This window comes from Salvelinus fontinalis, chromosome 16, assembly GCF_029448725.1.
Source record: "Salvelinus fontinalis isolate EN_2023a chromosome 16, ASM2944872v1, whole genome shotgun sequence".
Taxonomy (NCBI): Eukaryota; Metazoa; Chordata; class Actinopteri; order Salmoniformes; family Salmonidae; genus Salvelinus; species Salvelinus fontinalis.
Window position 1 is genome coordinate 37814901 of NC_074680.1, and position 12731 is coordinate 37827631.

A 12731-nucleotide genomic window follows, 5' to 3' on the forward strand; every position below is an offset into this window, starting at 1 on the left:
GAAACATTCTCAGCCACCAGCTATGACAACAAAAACACTAAGAACAGAATGTGTGTGTGTGTGTTTGTGTGCGTGCGAGCGTGTGTGTTTGTGTGTCATTTAACGTTCTGATTTATGACGTACTAATAACAAATAGCAACATCAACATTATAGGCGTATTACTCAACTCTAGTCTATGGTGGATCAACTGCACAAACACAACTGAATGCGTTTCCCAATTGGAGGTAGGTTAGGCTACTTTTCAGCGGTTTCAACCAATGTCTAAAAAATAGCGGGGTGGCTCACGATCTGCTTTGATTCGACCCAGCAAGACCGACAAGGGAGCAGCGGCCGATGCAGGCTGACTTCACAAAATAACGGTCCAATATAGCCACATAAAACATAAGCATTTCATTTGTTTATAAGAAAGCTTCACAATACACTTGTCATTCTTGGTAAATGTGAGCGTTTTCTGTCAATACAGCATTATTCATTTAAAGACGTAAGATGGAGAAACGTCGCAGTTCATTGTCCCTGGATGGTGATTGAATTGTATTTCTCATACCTAATCAAATGTTAATTAACATAACCATTATATGCACAATGTAGCAAAACTGAACGAATTCCTCTCCGACAACTTCCTGTGCATGAATGACTTTCATAAGGAAGATGCGAATTCTAACGGAACCTCGTCCGACAACTCGTTAGTGTAAATCCGTGTCCGCTATTTTGTTACCTCTCGGCTGCGGTCGAAAAAGGCAAATAGCAACAGGCCAGGGATGGAGGGAGAAGGGAGAAAGGAGACGGCGCAGACACCAATTCCAATTCGTTTTCTGCAACACACAATATAAGAAATTGGCTTACCTGGCTTTATCTCATTGAGCTTGCATTTCTTCAAGGTCTATATTCTGCCTGACCATGATGCTTTGAGTTGTAAACTCAAGACTGAAGACTGAAGGCGGAAACAGGAACTGGGTAGGAGCATGACTGCTGCGCGCCTGACGAGTAGTCACTCCGCTATGCTTGGCTTCTAATGAGGAGACTCGAATTGACACAGAGCCCCATTGCGCATGCTTGCGTCAATTCAATGACCGGTTCGATCTGCTCACACTCCATCCAGTCTTCTGGACTAGGCGACAATGATGCGTCGTCATTTAAAAAATCGGAACCTTTTGAACTATATTGTGTTCTACTCTTTTTATATGAGGCTATTTGGTATTTCCAGAATATACGTTGAAATTGAACAGCTCAAATTGAACAGCTCAACAAAGAGGTGTCTTAATTATATTTATTTGTGAGGCTCTGAAAAATCTGAAGATAGTGTGCAATCATAAAATTCAATTTCTATGGAAAGGGTTCTACATGGAACCCAAAACTGTTCTACTTGGAACCAACAGGGTTCTACCTGAAACCAACAAGGGCTCTTCAAAGGGTTATCCTATGGGGGCAGCCGATGAACCCTTTTAGGGTCCCCTTTTTGACCCATTTTTTTCTAAGTGTGTTCAGGTATGCAGGAGTAGGACTAGGACTAGGTTATTTTAGGAGCTATAAAAGTTAATGATATCCCAGAATTAGAAAGAGTGGGTGGCAGGTGGGTGCATATCATGTCATGGCATCTGTTTAGCATACTGTCCAGGAAACAGACGCTTTATTGGCGAACGAACGTTTCCATGACATTAAGTTGACACTGTCCAAACAACCATTATGTTATAGTCCCTTTATGATATGCAAATCATTTGGACAGACTAATTTCCCTAATACCTGCCCTAAGATAGCATTTCTAACAGCAGCACACTGTGCCTGTATTCATAAAGTACCTCAGATTACTAGGAGTACTGGTATAGGATCAGTTATGCCTTTTAAATCATAATGAAAAAGACAACATGGATAGGGAGGATCCAATCTTAGACCAGACACTACTACTCTGAGACACTTTTTTAATATGGGCCCTGAGCCGCAGCCATGTAGTCATAAACCCTGGTAAATTAGAAACGCTCAATGTTCTATGCTTGCCAGCAATGCAGTTTTTGTAAAACAACCTTGATTGTTTGGCAACGGAACACCTGGAGGAAGCTAGCCAAATAACCTATAGGCCTGTTACTCTAGTATACACTAGATAGCATAGCCATAGAAAGTGGTCTTGTTTTCATAAACCAACAATGTTGTGCTAGTTCCATCCAGTGGTAATAATGTTGTAATACAGCCATTGTCAAGAAGGTCGGGGTTTCAAACTTTTCGTGCAAGTTGTCATAGTGCATGAAATGTAAAAAAAAAAAAAATGGTTTTAAGTGAATGGCCAATGTATTGACAAAATGCATTTTCACAGTTTAAATGTTAATGTTCAAAATGAAAGATATAAAAGCTTCTTTCGGTTTAGTAAGTAAACAAACCATCAAAATAAATACAACATCGTTACATATGAATCCACTAATGTCCTCCTGAACAGAATGGGAGAGGATCAGCGTGTAACGGTCGTCCTCCTCCTCTTCGGACGAAGAGGAGGAGTAGGGATTGGACCAAAGCACAGCGTGATAATTTGACATAATGATGTTTATTAAAGTAAAGACGAAAACCGAAAACACTTCAACAAACTACAAAATAACAAAACGACGTAGACAGACCTGAACATGAAACTTACATAAATACACGAAGAACTCACGAACAGGAACAGACTACATACACGAACGACAACGAAACAGTCCCGTATGGTGCAACATACACAGACACGGAAGACAACCACCCACAAACAAACAGTGTGAACAGCCTACCTTTATATGGTTCTCAATCAGAGGAAAAGTCCAACACCTGCCTCTGATTGAGAACCATATAAGGCTAATTACAAATGACCTAAACATAGAAACAAAACATAGAATGCCCACCCCAACTCACGCCCTGACCAACTAAACACATACAAAAATAACAGAAAACAGGTCAGGAACATGACACAGCGTGTCGGATGTGTTGTTACCTACCCTTACTACCTGGGGGGCGGCCCGTCTGGAAGTCCAGGATCCAGTAGCAGAGGGAGATGTTTAGTCCCAGGGTCCTTAGCTTAGTGATGAGCTTTGAGGACACTATGGTGTTGAACGCTGAGCTGTAGTCAATGAATAGCATTCTCACATAGGTGTTCCTTTTGTCCAGGTGGGAAAGGTCAGTGTGGAGTGCAATAGAGATTGCATCTGTGGATCTGTTGGGGCGATATGCAAATTGGAGTGGGTCTAGGGTTTCTGGGATGATGGTGTTGATGTGAGCCATGACCAACCTTTCAAAGCACTTCATGGCTAAAGATGTGAGTGCTACGGGTCGGTATTCATTTAGGCAGGTTACTTTAGTGTTCTTGGGCACAGGGACTATGGTGGTCTGGTTAAAACATGTTGGTATTACGGACTCGGACAGGGAGAGGTTGAAAATGTCAGTGAAGACAATTGCCAGTTGGTCAGCGCATGCTCGCAGTACACATCCTGGTAATCCATCAGGCACTGTGGCCTTGTGAATGTTGACCTGTTTTAAGGTCTTACTCACATCAACTGCAGAGAGCATGATCACACAGTCGTCCAGAATAGCTGGTGCTCTCATGCATGTTTCAGTGTTATTTGTTTCGAAGAGAGCATAGAAGTAGTTTAGGTCGTCTGTTAGGCTCGTGTCACTGGGCAGCTCTCGGCTGTGCTTCACCCTTTGTAGTCTGTAATAGTTTGCCACAAGTCCTGGCACATCCGACGAGCGTCGGAACCGGTGTAGTACGATTTGATCTTGGTCCTGTATTGACACTTTGCCTGTTTGAGCTGCCGCTCCTTGAAAGCGGCAGCTCTAGCTTTTAGCTCGGTGCAGATGTTGCCTGTAATCCATGGCTTCTGGTTGGGGTATGTATGTACGGTCGCTGTGGGGATGACGTCGTCGATGCAATTATTGATGAAGCCAATGACTGATTTGGTGTACTCCTCAATGCCATCGGAAGAATCCCAGAACATATTCCAGTCTGTGCTAGCAAAGCAGTCCTGTTGCTTAGCATCTGCTTCTTCTGACCTCTTTTTTATTGAGTCACTGGTGCTTCCTACTTTAATATTTGCTTGTAAGTGTCACGTTCCTGACCTGTTTTCTGTTGTTTTTGTATGTGTTTAGTTGGTCAGAGCGTGAGTTGGGGTGGGCATTCTATGTGTTGTGTTTCTATGTTGGGTTTAATGTGTTGCCTGATATGGTTCTCAATTAGAGGCAGGTGTTTGACGTTTCCTCTGATTGAGAACCATATTAAGGTAGGCTGTTCTCACTGTTTGTTTGTGGGTGATTGTCTTCCATGTTTGTGTCTGTGCACCACACGGGACTGTTTCGTTTGTTGGTTCGTTTGTGTAGTCTGTACCTGTTTGTGCGTTCTTCGTGTATATGTAAGTTCATTTGTTCAGGTCTGTTGACTTCGTTTGTTATTTTGTAGTTTATTCAAGTGTTCTTCGTGTTCGTCTTTATTTAATAAATTCATTATGTATTTATCACCCGCTGCGCCTTGGTCCGCTCATTCACAACAAGAAGACCGTTACAGTAAGCAGGAATAAGAAGGATAGAATTATGGTTAGATTTTCCAAATGGAGGGTGGGGGAGAACTTTGTAATCGTATCTGTGTGTGGAGTAAAAGTGGTCTGGAATTTTTTTCTCTCTGGTTGCATATTTAACATGCTAATAGAAATTTGGTAAAATGGATTTAAGTTTCCCTGTATTAAAGTCCCCGGCCACTAGGAGCGCCGCCTCTGGATGAACGTTTTCCTGTTTGCTTATTGCACACCGGTATTTCTACTTGCACATCCTCATCTGCATATCTATCACTCCAGTGTTAATTGCTAAATTGTAATTACTTCGCCACTGTGGCCTATTTATTGCCTTACCTCCTTACTTAATTTGTACACTGTATACAGATTTTTCTATTGTGTTATTGACTGTACGTTTGTTTATCCCATATGTAACTCTGTGGTGTTGTTTTTGTCGCACTGCTTTGCTTTATCTTGGCCAGGCCGCATTTGTGGCCTACCTGGTTAAATAAAGGTGAAATTAAAAAATGTTAAAAATTTTAATTGCGGAATACAGTTCATTGAGTGCGGTCTTAGTGCCAGCATTGGTCTGAGGTGGTATGTAGACAGCTACGAAAAATACAGATAAACTCTTTAGGTAGATAGTGTGTTCTACAGTTTATCATGAGATACTCTACCTCAGGCGAGAAAAACCTTGAGATTTCCTTAGATATCGTGCACCAGCTGTTGTTTACAAATATACATAGTCCACCCCCCTTGTCTTATCAGACACCGCTGTTCTATCCTGCCGATACATACAGCATATAACCAGCCAGCTGTATGTTAATAATGTAGTCGTTCAGCCACGACTCTGTGAATCAAATCAACGTTTATTTGTCACGTGCGCCGAATACAACAGGTGTAGACCTTACAGTGAAATGCTTACTTACAGGCTTTAACCAATAGTGTGAAAAAAAGGTATGTGTGTGTGTGTGTATGTGTGTAGGTAAGTAAAGAAATAAAACAACAGTAAAAAGACATTTGAAAATAACAGTAGCAAGGCTATATACAGACACCGGTTAGTCAGGCTTATTGAGGTAGTATGTACATGTAGGTATGGTTAAAGTGACTCTGCATATATGATGAACATATGATGAAGCATAAGATATTACAGTTTTTAATGTCCCGTTGGTAATCTTCCTCGTACGTCGTCAATTTTATTTTCCAATGATTGCATGTTAGCTAGTAGAATGGAAGGTAGTGTTTTTTTCCCCGATCGCCTACGAATTCTCAGTAGGCAGCCCGATCTACGTGGAATAGTGGTAAAGTTTTAATGGGTGCAGTGTTAGCTGGTAGGACAATTCTTCACAGTGTAAAGCTATAACATAACAGTAGGCTGATACACAGTCAATACAGTAGGTGGCGGCATGCACTCATAACATTTGTTTGTTGACCGCCATAATACCAAAGAAGAAGGAAAAAAGAAGTGGAGGTTATAGGTAGGAGGCATGGGAAAGATGATTGCTCGAGCTCCTGCACATGCGTCGTGACTTGTGAAGCTTCAGTCTGTGTCATAGCAACCGGAGAGGACAACATGGTGAGTTGTTTGGCTCTTAAAATGTTTTGTGAATGTCGTTTATCAGTAACTTGCTAGCTTGAAAGATTATTTAGCTTCTTTTTTTTTATCACCAAAACAATGTTAACGTTTTAGCTATAGTAAATGTTTGCTAGCTACTGCCATAAACACCAACCTCAGCCCCACCCAAGGCGTTAACTTTAGCTAGCTGAACGACGTTAGCTAATGTTAACCTGGGAAAGGGCTAAAAGGACACGCCTGACGCCCAACCCGATATTTCGATTCATAATTTAAAAAAAATGTGGGTTAGGGTCAGTGTTTGGTTTAAGCGTTAGCTGTGTCCATGTAGTCTCTCCCGTAACCTGTCTGCTAGAAACTAGGAAATAGAAATCATTCTCCAGCCGTGATTTTGTGAATGTAACATAACGTTAATATATTATGCATCAGTTTGACAGCTTGTTAGTATGAAGATAAACTCGTGTGTAGATGGCTAGCCAGCTACTGCTAACGTTAGCTAGCTTGCTACCTAACGTTAGCTATTCACGTTAGCTAAATACACTCAACTAACGTTAGGGTGCTATGTTCTGTTTACGTTAGCTTTGCTAGGATCTGAATGATTGATTTGTGCATGATTCAATTATATAACTGACAGCTGTTTGCCAGTGGTAGCATTTATTACATTAAAATAAGCTAGGCATAACGCTGTTGTAAACGTATCTAATGCAAAGGCCGGTCATAGCTGCAACAGTATAGCTGCACGATTAGCTGATGGATTTGCACGACTACTGACTGAGATTTTAATCAGTTCAACTAGAAGTTTGTATTATTGTTTCACAGGCAAAACCAACAACCATAAAAGAAGCCCTTGTGAAATGGGTAAGTGCATCAGAGCTCTCTCTTAGGCTGGTCCCAGATAAGTTCTGTTTGTGCTGTTTTGTTATCTCTCATGGCAATGGCCAATAGGATTTAGCATTACAGCACAAACAGATTTTGGACCAGTCTAGTTCTCTCCTACATAAAAAAGGAGGACAGCCACTGACATTTGTTGGTGACCTTGTGTGACTTCAACAGGAGGAGAAGGCAGGAGAGAAGGTGGGGGAGGCGAAAGCAGTCAAGCTGTATGGTCAGATTCCTCCTATTGAGAAGATGGATGCTTCTCTCTCCACCCTCATCAACTGCGAGTGAGTGAAACCTTATTCCTCTTAATTCTGAGACCTAAATTCATAGTACAAGGATGGTAATTCAATATAGGAATATCTGGGGCTCTAGTCATTCATAAATCTGATTCTCCTCTGTGAAACTTTATCTAGCTTCGGTCTGAAACCTATTTTAATAGATCAAGGGTGGTCACACACACTCTATAAGAATGTTATGCTGCTGTTCTTTTCTTCTATAAATCGGATTCTCCACTTCCTGTCACTGTGTTCTTCTGAACAGGAAATTGTCCCTGTCTACAAACTGCATTGAGAAAATTGCCAACTTGAATGGCCTCAGTGAGTATGTGTCACACTGATGTGTCTTCATGGAAACAACACTTTAACTAGGGCCTTGAATGGCCTCAGTGAGTATGTGTCACACTGATGTGTCTTCATGGAAACAACACTTTAACTAGGGCCTTGAATGGAAACGGAGAGAAGGTGTAAAATGTGTAATCATTTAAAAAGCTGAGACGTGATGCCTTTTCTCTCTCACAGAAAACCTACGGATATTATCACTAGGGCGGAACAACATCAAAAATCTAAACGGACTGGTGATTATGTCATTTTTGTGATCTACTATATTACTTGTTACTATGTTGTAATCTTAGCCCAAGAATGTTCTTGCATAGGATTAGGAAATTAAATGTTTACTCAACTTGTACTGTCTGTCTCTGCAGGAGGCGGTTGGTGACACGCTAGAGGAACTGTGGATTTCCTACAACCTGATAGAGAAGCTCAAAGGAATTCATGTTATGAAGAAACTCAAGGTCCTCTACATGTCTAACAACCTGGTCAAGGAGTGGGGTAGGCAATGGTTTCATTTCCATGGGCCAAGAGTGTGCCATGTTGCCCTATGTACATAGTCATGGAACACTGGTCACTTGAATAATGTTCACATACAGTTGAAGTCAGAAGTTTACATACACTTAGGTTGGAGTCATTAAAACTTGTTTTTAAACCACTCCACAAATGTCTTGTTAACAAACTATAGTTTTGGCAAGTCGGTTAGGACATCTAGGACAACAACAATTGTTTACAGATTATTTCACTTATAATTCACCGGATCACAATTCAAGTGGGTCAGAAGTTTACATACACTTAGTTGACTGTGCCTTTAAACAGCTTGGAAAATTCCAGACAATTATGTCATGGCTTTAGAAGCTTCTGATAGGCTATTTGACATCATTTGAGTCAATTGGTGTACCTGTGGATGTATTAAAAGGCCTACCTTCAAACTCAGTGCCTCTTTGCTTGACATCATGGGAAAATCAAAAGAAATCAGCCAAGACCTCAGAAAAAAAAATGTAGACCTCCACAAGTCTGGTTCATCCTTGGGAGCACTTTCCAAATGCCTGAAGGTACCACGTTCATCTGTAAAAACAATAGTACGCAAGTATAAACACCATGGGACCACGCAGCCGTCATACCGCTCAGGAAGGAGACGCGTTCTGTCTCCTAGAGATGAACATACTTTGGTGCGAAAAGTGCAAATCAATCCCAGAACAATAGCAAAGGACTGTGTGAAGATGCTGGAGGAAACAGGTACAAAAGCATCTATATCCACAGTAAAACAAGTCCTATATCGACATAACCTGAAAGGCTACTCAGCAAGGAAGAAGCCACTGCTCCAAAACCGCCATAAAAAAGCCAGACTACGGTTTGCAACTGCGCATGGGGATAAAGATCGTACTTTTTGGAGAAATGTCCTCTGGTCTGATGAAACAAATATGACTGTTTGGCCATAATGACCATCGTTATGTTTGGAGGAAAAAGGGGGATGCTTGCAAGCCGAAGAACACCATCGTAACCATGAAGCACGGGGGTGGCAGCATCATGTTGTGGGGGTACTTTGTTGCAGGAGGGGCTGGTGCACTTCACAAAATAGATGGCATCATGAGGGAAATTATGTGGATATATTGAAGCAACATCTCAAGACATCAGTCAGGAAGTTAAAGCTTTGTTGCAAATGGGTCTTCCAAATGGACAATGACCCCAAGCATAATTCCAAAGTTGTGGAAAAACGGTTTAAGGACAACAAAGTCAGGGTATTGGAGTGGCCATCACAAAGCCCTGACCTCATCCCTATAGAAAATTTGTGGGCAGAACTGAAAAAGCGTGTGCGAGCAAGGATGCCTACAAACCTGACTCAGTTACACCAGCTTTGTCAGGAGGAATGGGCCAAAATTCACCCAACTTATTGTGGGAAGGCTACGCAAAACATTTGACCCAAGTTAAACAATTTAAGGCAATGCTACCAAATACTAATTGATTGTATGTAAACTTCTGACCCACTGGGAATGTGATGAAAGAAATAAAAGCTGAAATAAATCACTCTACTATTATTCTGACATTTCACATTCTTAAAATAAAGTGGTGATCCTAACTGACCTAAGACAGGGAATTTTTACGAGGATTAAATGTCAGGAATTGTGAAAAACTGAGTTTAAATGTATTTGGCTAATGTGTATGTTAACTTCTGACTTCAACTGTACAATTTATATATCTACTCCTGTACTAAATTTGTGATTTATGTTTTACACTTTTTAGTATTGTGTGTGTGTGTTGATATTTACTGCATTGATCGATAGGAACTAGGAACATAAGCATTTCGCTGCACCCACCATAACACCTGCTAAACTATGTACGCAACTAATAAAATGGGATTTGATTTTGATGTTAGCTACACTACACTGTTTGTGGTTGCATGCACAATCACTTCTGTGTTGTGGAGGGTGGAAAAAATGCCCCACCTCAGTAAATTGTACCATGGTAATTACAATGGTAATATCCTCATTATCATGCCTGCCTCATGAATAAAGTCAATTCTGATAACATGTTTGATGGTCGCCATTATAACTGTGGTTTTCCATTACAGCTGAGTTCCTGAAGCTAGCTGACCTTCCATCCTTAGTGGACATGGTGTTTGTTGGAAACCCTCTGGAGGAGAAATACTCCGCTGAGGGGACCTGGCTAGAAGAGGCCACCAACAGGCTGCCCAAGCTGAAGAAACTAGATGGTAAGACTGTCCACCTATTTGTTTTCTCTAATAGGATGATATATTCCTAAGACTGTATTGATGTCATCCTAGGCTACTTACTTACTATCGGGCTGATCCAAAGTACACTATTTTGAGCCAATCTTCAAATAGTGTGGCTCCGTATAGAACAGCCTGCTGTCATTTCACGTTGCTTATTTCAGTAGTTTTTGCTATTGATGTGTCAAAAATCCTAACAGCTTTGGTCTCCATCTCTCCTCTTTAGGGAAGCCAGTGATCAAGGCGGATGATGACGACGAGGGAGACAGTTAACACATTCCATCTCTTACAGTTTACAGGTTGTTGTTTTTCAAATATTTTTTATTGAAATGGTTTCTATACCAGCATCATTGAGAATCAATCGACCAGGCAATATCCTATTATCTTATTTGTTCTCTTTTTAGATGTTGAATAAGCTCATTCCACTGGTTGGGAGATGACCTCTCATAGAAGCACATTGCTGAAGCTGTTACAGCTCCATGGATGTCATGAAATAAAAAGTAATACGAAAGAGGTAGTACAGTTACAATGTTTGATTTCATGTATGTATGTACAGTGGGGAGAACAAGTATTTGATACACTGCCGATTTTGCAGGTTTTCCTACTTACAAAGCATGTAGAGGTCTGTAATTTTTATCATATGTACACTTCAACTGTGAGAGACGGAATCTAAAACAAAAATCCAGAAAATCACATTGTATGATTTTTAAGTAATTCATTTGCATTTTATTGCATGACATAAGTATTTGATCACCAACCAACCAGTAACAATTCCGGCTCTCACAGACCTGTTCGTTTTTCTTTAAGAAGCCCTCCTGTTCTCCACTCATTGTCCATCAGCCGGTTCTCTAGCCTGGGGACAAGGTTACATTCCCATTGGTCTTGTCCATCAGCCGGTTCTCTAGCCTGGGGACAAGGTTACATTCCCATTCGTGAGCAAGACATTTTGTATTTATTTTTAAGCAACCAGCCAAGGCGGGCTATGTGCATGTTGAGGCCCTGCTCCAAAAAGCACATTTACATTTTTGTATGGGTGCTGATGGTCTTATTTTCACACGATTCCTGACTCGCACTCGGCTTGCATGCATAAAGGACGTTAGTCTCGGACCTGTATGCAGCCCTCAAGGAGGAATATGAGGTTGCACACAAAACGGGGTGAAGGCCAGGGGAGAACAATTTGAAGTATTTTCTGTGCATAGATGAATACTGTATTTTAAAAAGATGGAAGATCTAAATATATATATATGTAGCTCTAGTCTTAGCTAATAGTACCTTTTTTTTCTTACGTTTGTATATTAGGCATGTTTTGTATAAAATGAATATATACTGAGATGTTTATGATTTTTTTTAAATGGCATTTTAAATGTTGAAATTTGGTATGTTGCATTAAAAACTATTAAAGTCATGTTTTGTGGTGTTCTATGGGGTTCTTTCATGAGCGCATTATAAATATGTACATACACTATTTCACAAGACAAAGAAAGGTGTAATCCATTCAGGCATAAACAATCAATAAGTAGGTCTACTCTTGTTATTGCAGTGTTCATATTACATCCATGAAATCTAGCTGCAGTCCACTCACAAAAGTGGCTTTGGTCCAGGTGTCCAGCACAGTAGCTAAATAAATATACTGATAAATATAAACTCAACAATTTTACTGAGTTACAGATCATATAAGGAAGTCAGTCAAACAAAATAAATGTATTAGACCCTAATCTATGTATTTCACATGACTGCAAATACAGATATGAACCTGTTGGTCAGAGATACAATATAGTTATATATAGATATAATCCCCAGTTTACAATTGGCTCTTTCATCCCCCTCCTCTCCCCTGTAACTATATCCCCAGGTCGTTGCTGCAAATGAGAACGTGTTCTCAGTCAACTTACCTGGTAAAATAACGGTAAATAATAATAATAATAATAATAATACTGGACCTTAAAAAAAGGTTGGGGTGTGGATCAACTCCTTTGCATAGAGTTGATCAGGCTGTTGATTGTGGCCTGTGGAATCAGCGTTGCCAACTTAGCGACTTTGTCGCTCTATTTAGCGAGTATTCAGACCCTTCTAGCGACACATTTTTAAAAAAGCGACTAGCGACTAATCTAGCAACTTTTTCTGGTGTTATTGAAGACTTTTGGAGACTGACCTGAAAGCACCTATAGTTCTTACTCTTCTCAATGAGCAGCGGGTGCTTCCGTGGGTCCCACCCCAGGTCCCAAAGTACTCACAGGCAGCCCAGTCCTCGCACAGCAGTCCCTCCCAGCTGCAGTCAGAGCAGGAGATGTTCACCCCTCCTGTCCAGACTGCAAAGAATCGGGCATGCGGGAAGCTGCCGCTGGCTGATCCCGCCTTGGCTTACATTATTTTTTAAACCTGAATTAGGGCCAGACTAGTTATCATAATTTTCTCACATTGCCAATGACAGTTTTTTCTATTGTCTCTTT

The 12731-nt window shown here is 40.8% G+C and overlaps 2 protein-coding genes across 9 annotated transcripts in view; one reads left to right on the forward strand and one right to left on the reverse strand.

The window, feature by feature from the left end:
• The window catches only part of LOC129813118 (alpha-(1,6)-fucosyltransferase-like), a 182028-nt gene extending 180971 nt beyond the window's left edge, over nucleotides 1–1057 (reverse strand). For 3 of the 6 annotated variants that reach the window (XR_008753118.1, XR_008753116.1, XR_008753117.1), the window contains exon 1: nucleotides 844–1057. The gene's annotated coding sequence lies outside the window, so the exon portion shown is untranslated. The remainder of the gene's footprint in view (nucleotides 1–843) is intronic. The other 3 variants (XM_055865315.1, XM_055865313.1, XM_055865314.1) reach the window with 1 other exon arrangement.
• Nucleotides 1058–5952: 4895 nt separating this feature from the next.
• On the forward strand, nucleotides 5953–11686 carry dnal1 (dynein, axonemal, light chain 1). Of its 3 annotated transcripts, XM_055865323.1 has the most exons (9): nucleotides 5953–6069; nucleotides 6886–6924; nucleotides 7120–7229; nucleotides 7486–7541; nucleotides 7743–7798; nucleotides 7925–8051; nucleotides 10123–10263; nucleotides 10508–10580; nucleotides 10686–11686. In XM_055865323.1, exons 1-8 carry the CDS (start codon nucleotides 6067–6069, stop codon nucleotides 10552–10554), a joined length of 579 nt encoding a protein of 192 aa, XP_055721298.1. In that variant the 5' UTR covers nucleotides 5953–6066; the 3' UTR covers nucleotides 10555–10580; nucleotides 10686–11686. The 3 variants fall into 3 exon arrangements, with proteins under 3 accessions (XP_055721298.1, XP_055721297.1, XP_055721299.1); XM_055865322.1 differs by having other exon boundaries at nucleotides 10508–11686; XM_055865324.1 differs by lacking the exon at nucleotides 5953–6069 and adding an exon at nucleotides 6272–6465 and having other exon boundaries at nucleotides 10508–11686.
• Nucleotides 11687–12731: the final 1045 nt, after the last annotated feature.

Coding starts and splice junctions, on each gene's coding strand:
- dnal1 (XM_055865322.1), top strand. Junction 6,925..7,119: donor AAGAAGCCCTTGTGAAATGG/GTAAGTGCATCA, acceptor TGACTTCAACAG/GAGGAGAAGGCAGGAGAGAA. Junction 10,264..10,507: donor CAAGCTGAAGAAACTAGATG/GTAAGACTGTCC, acceptor TCTCCTCTTTAG/GGAAGCCAGTGATCAAGGCG.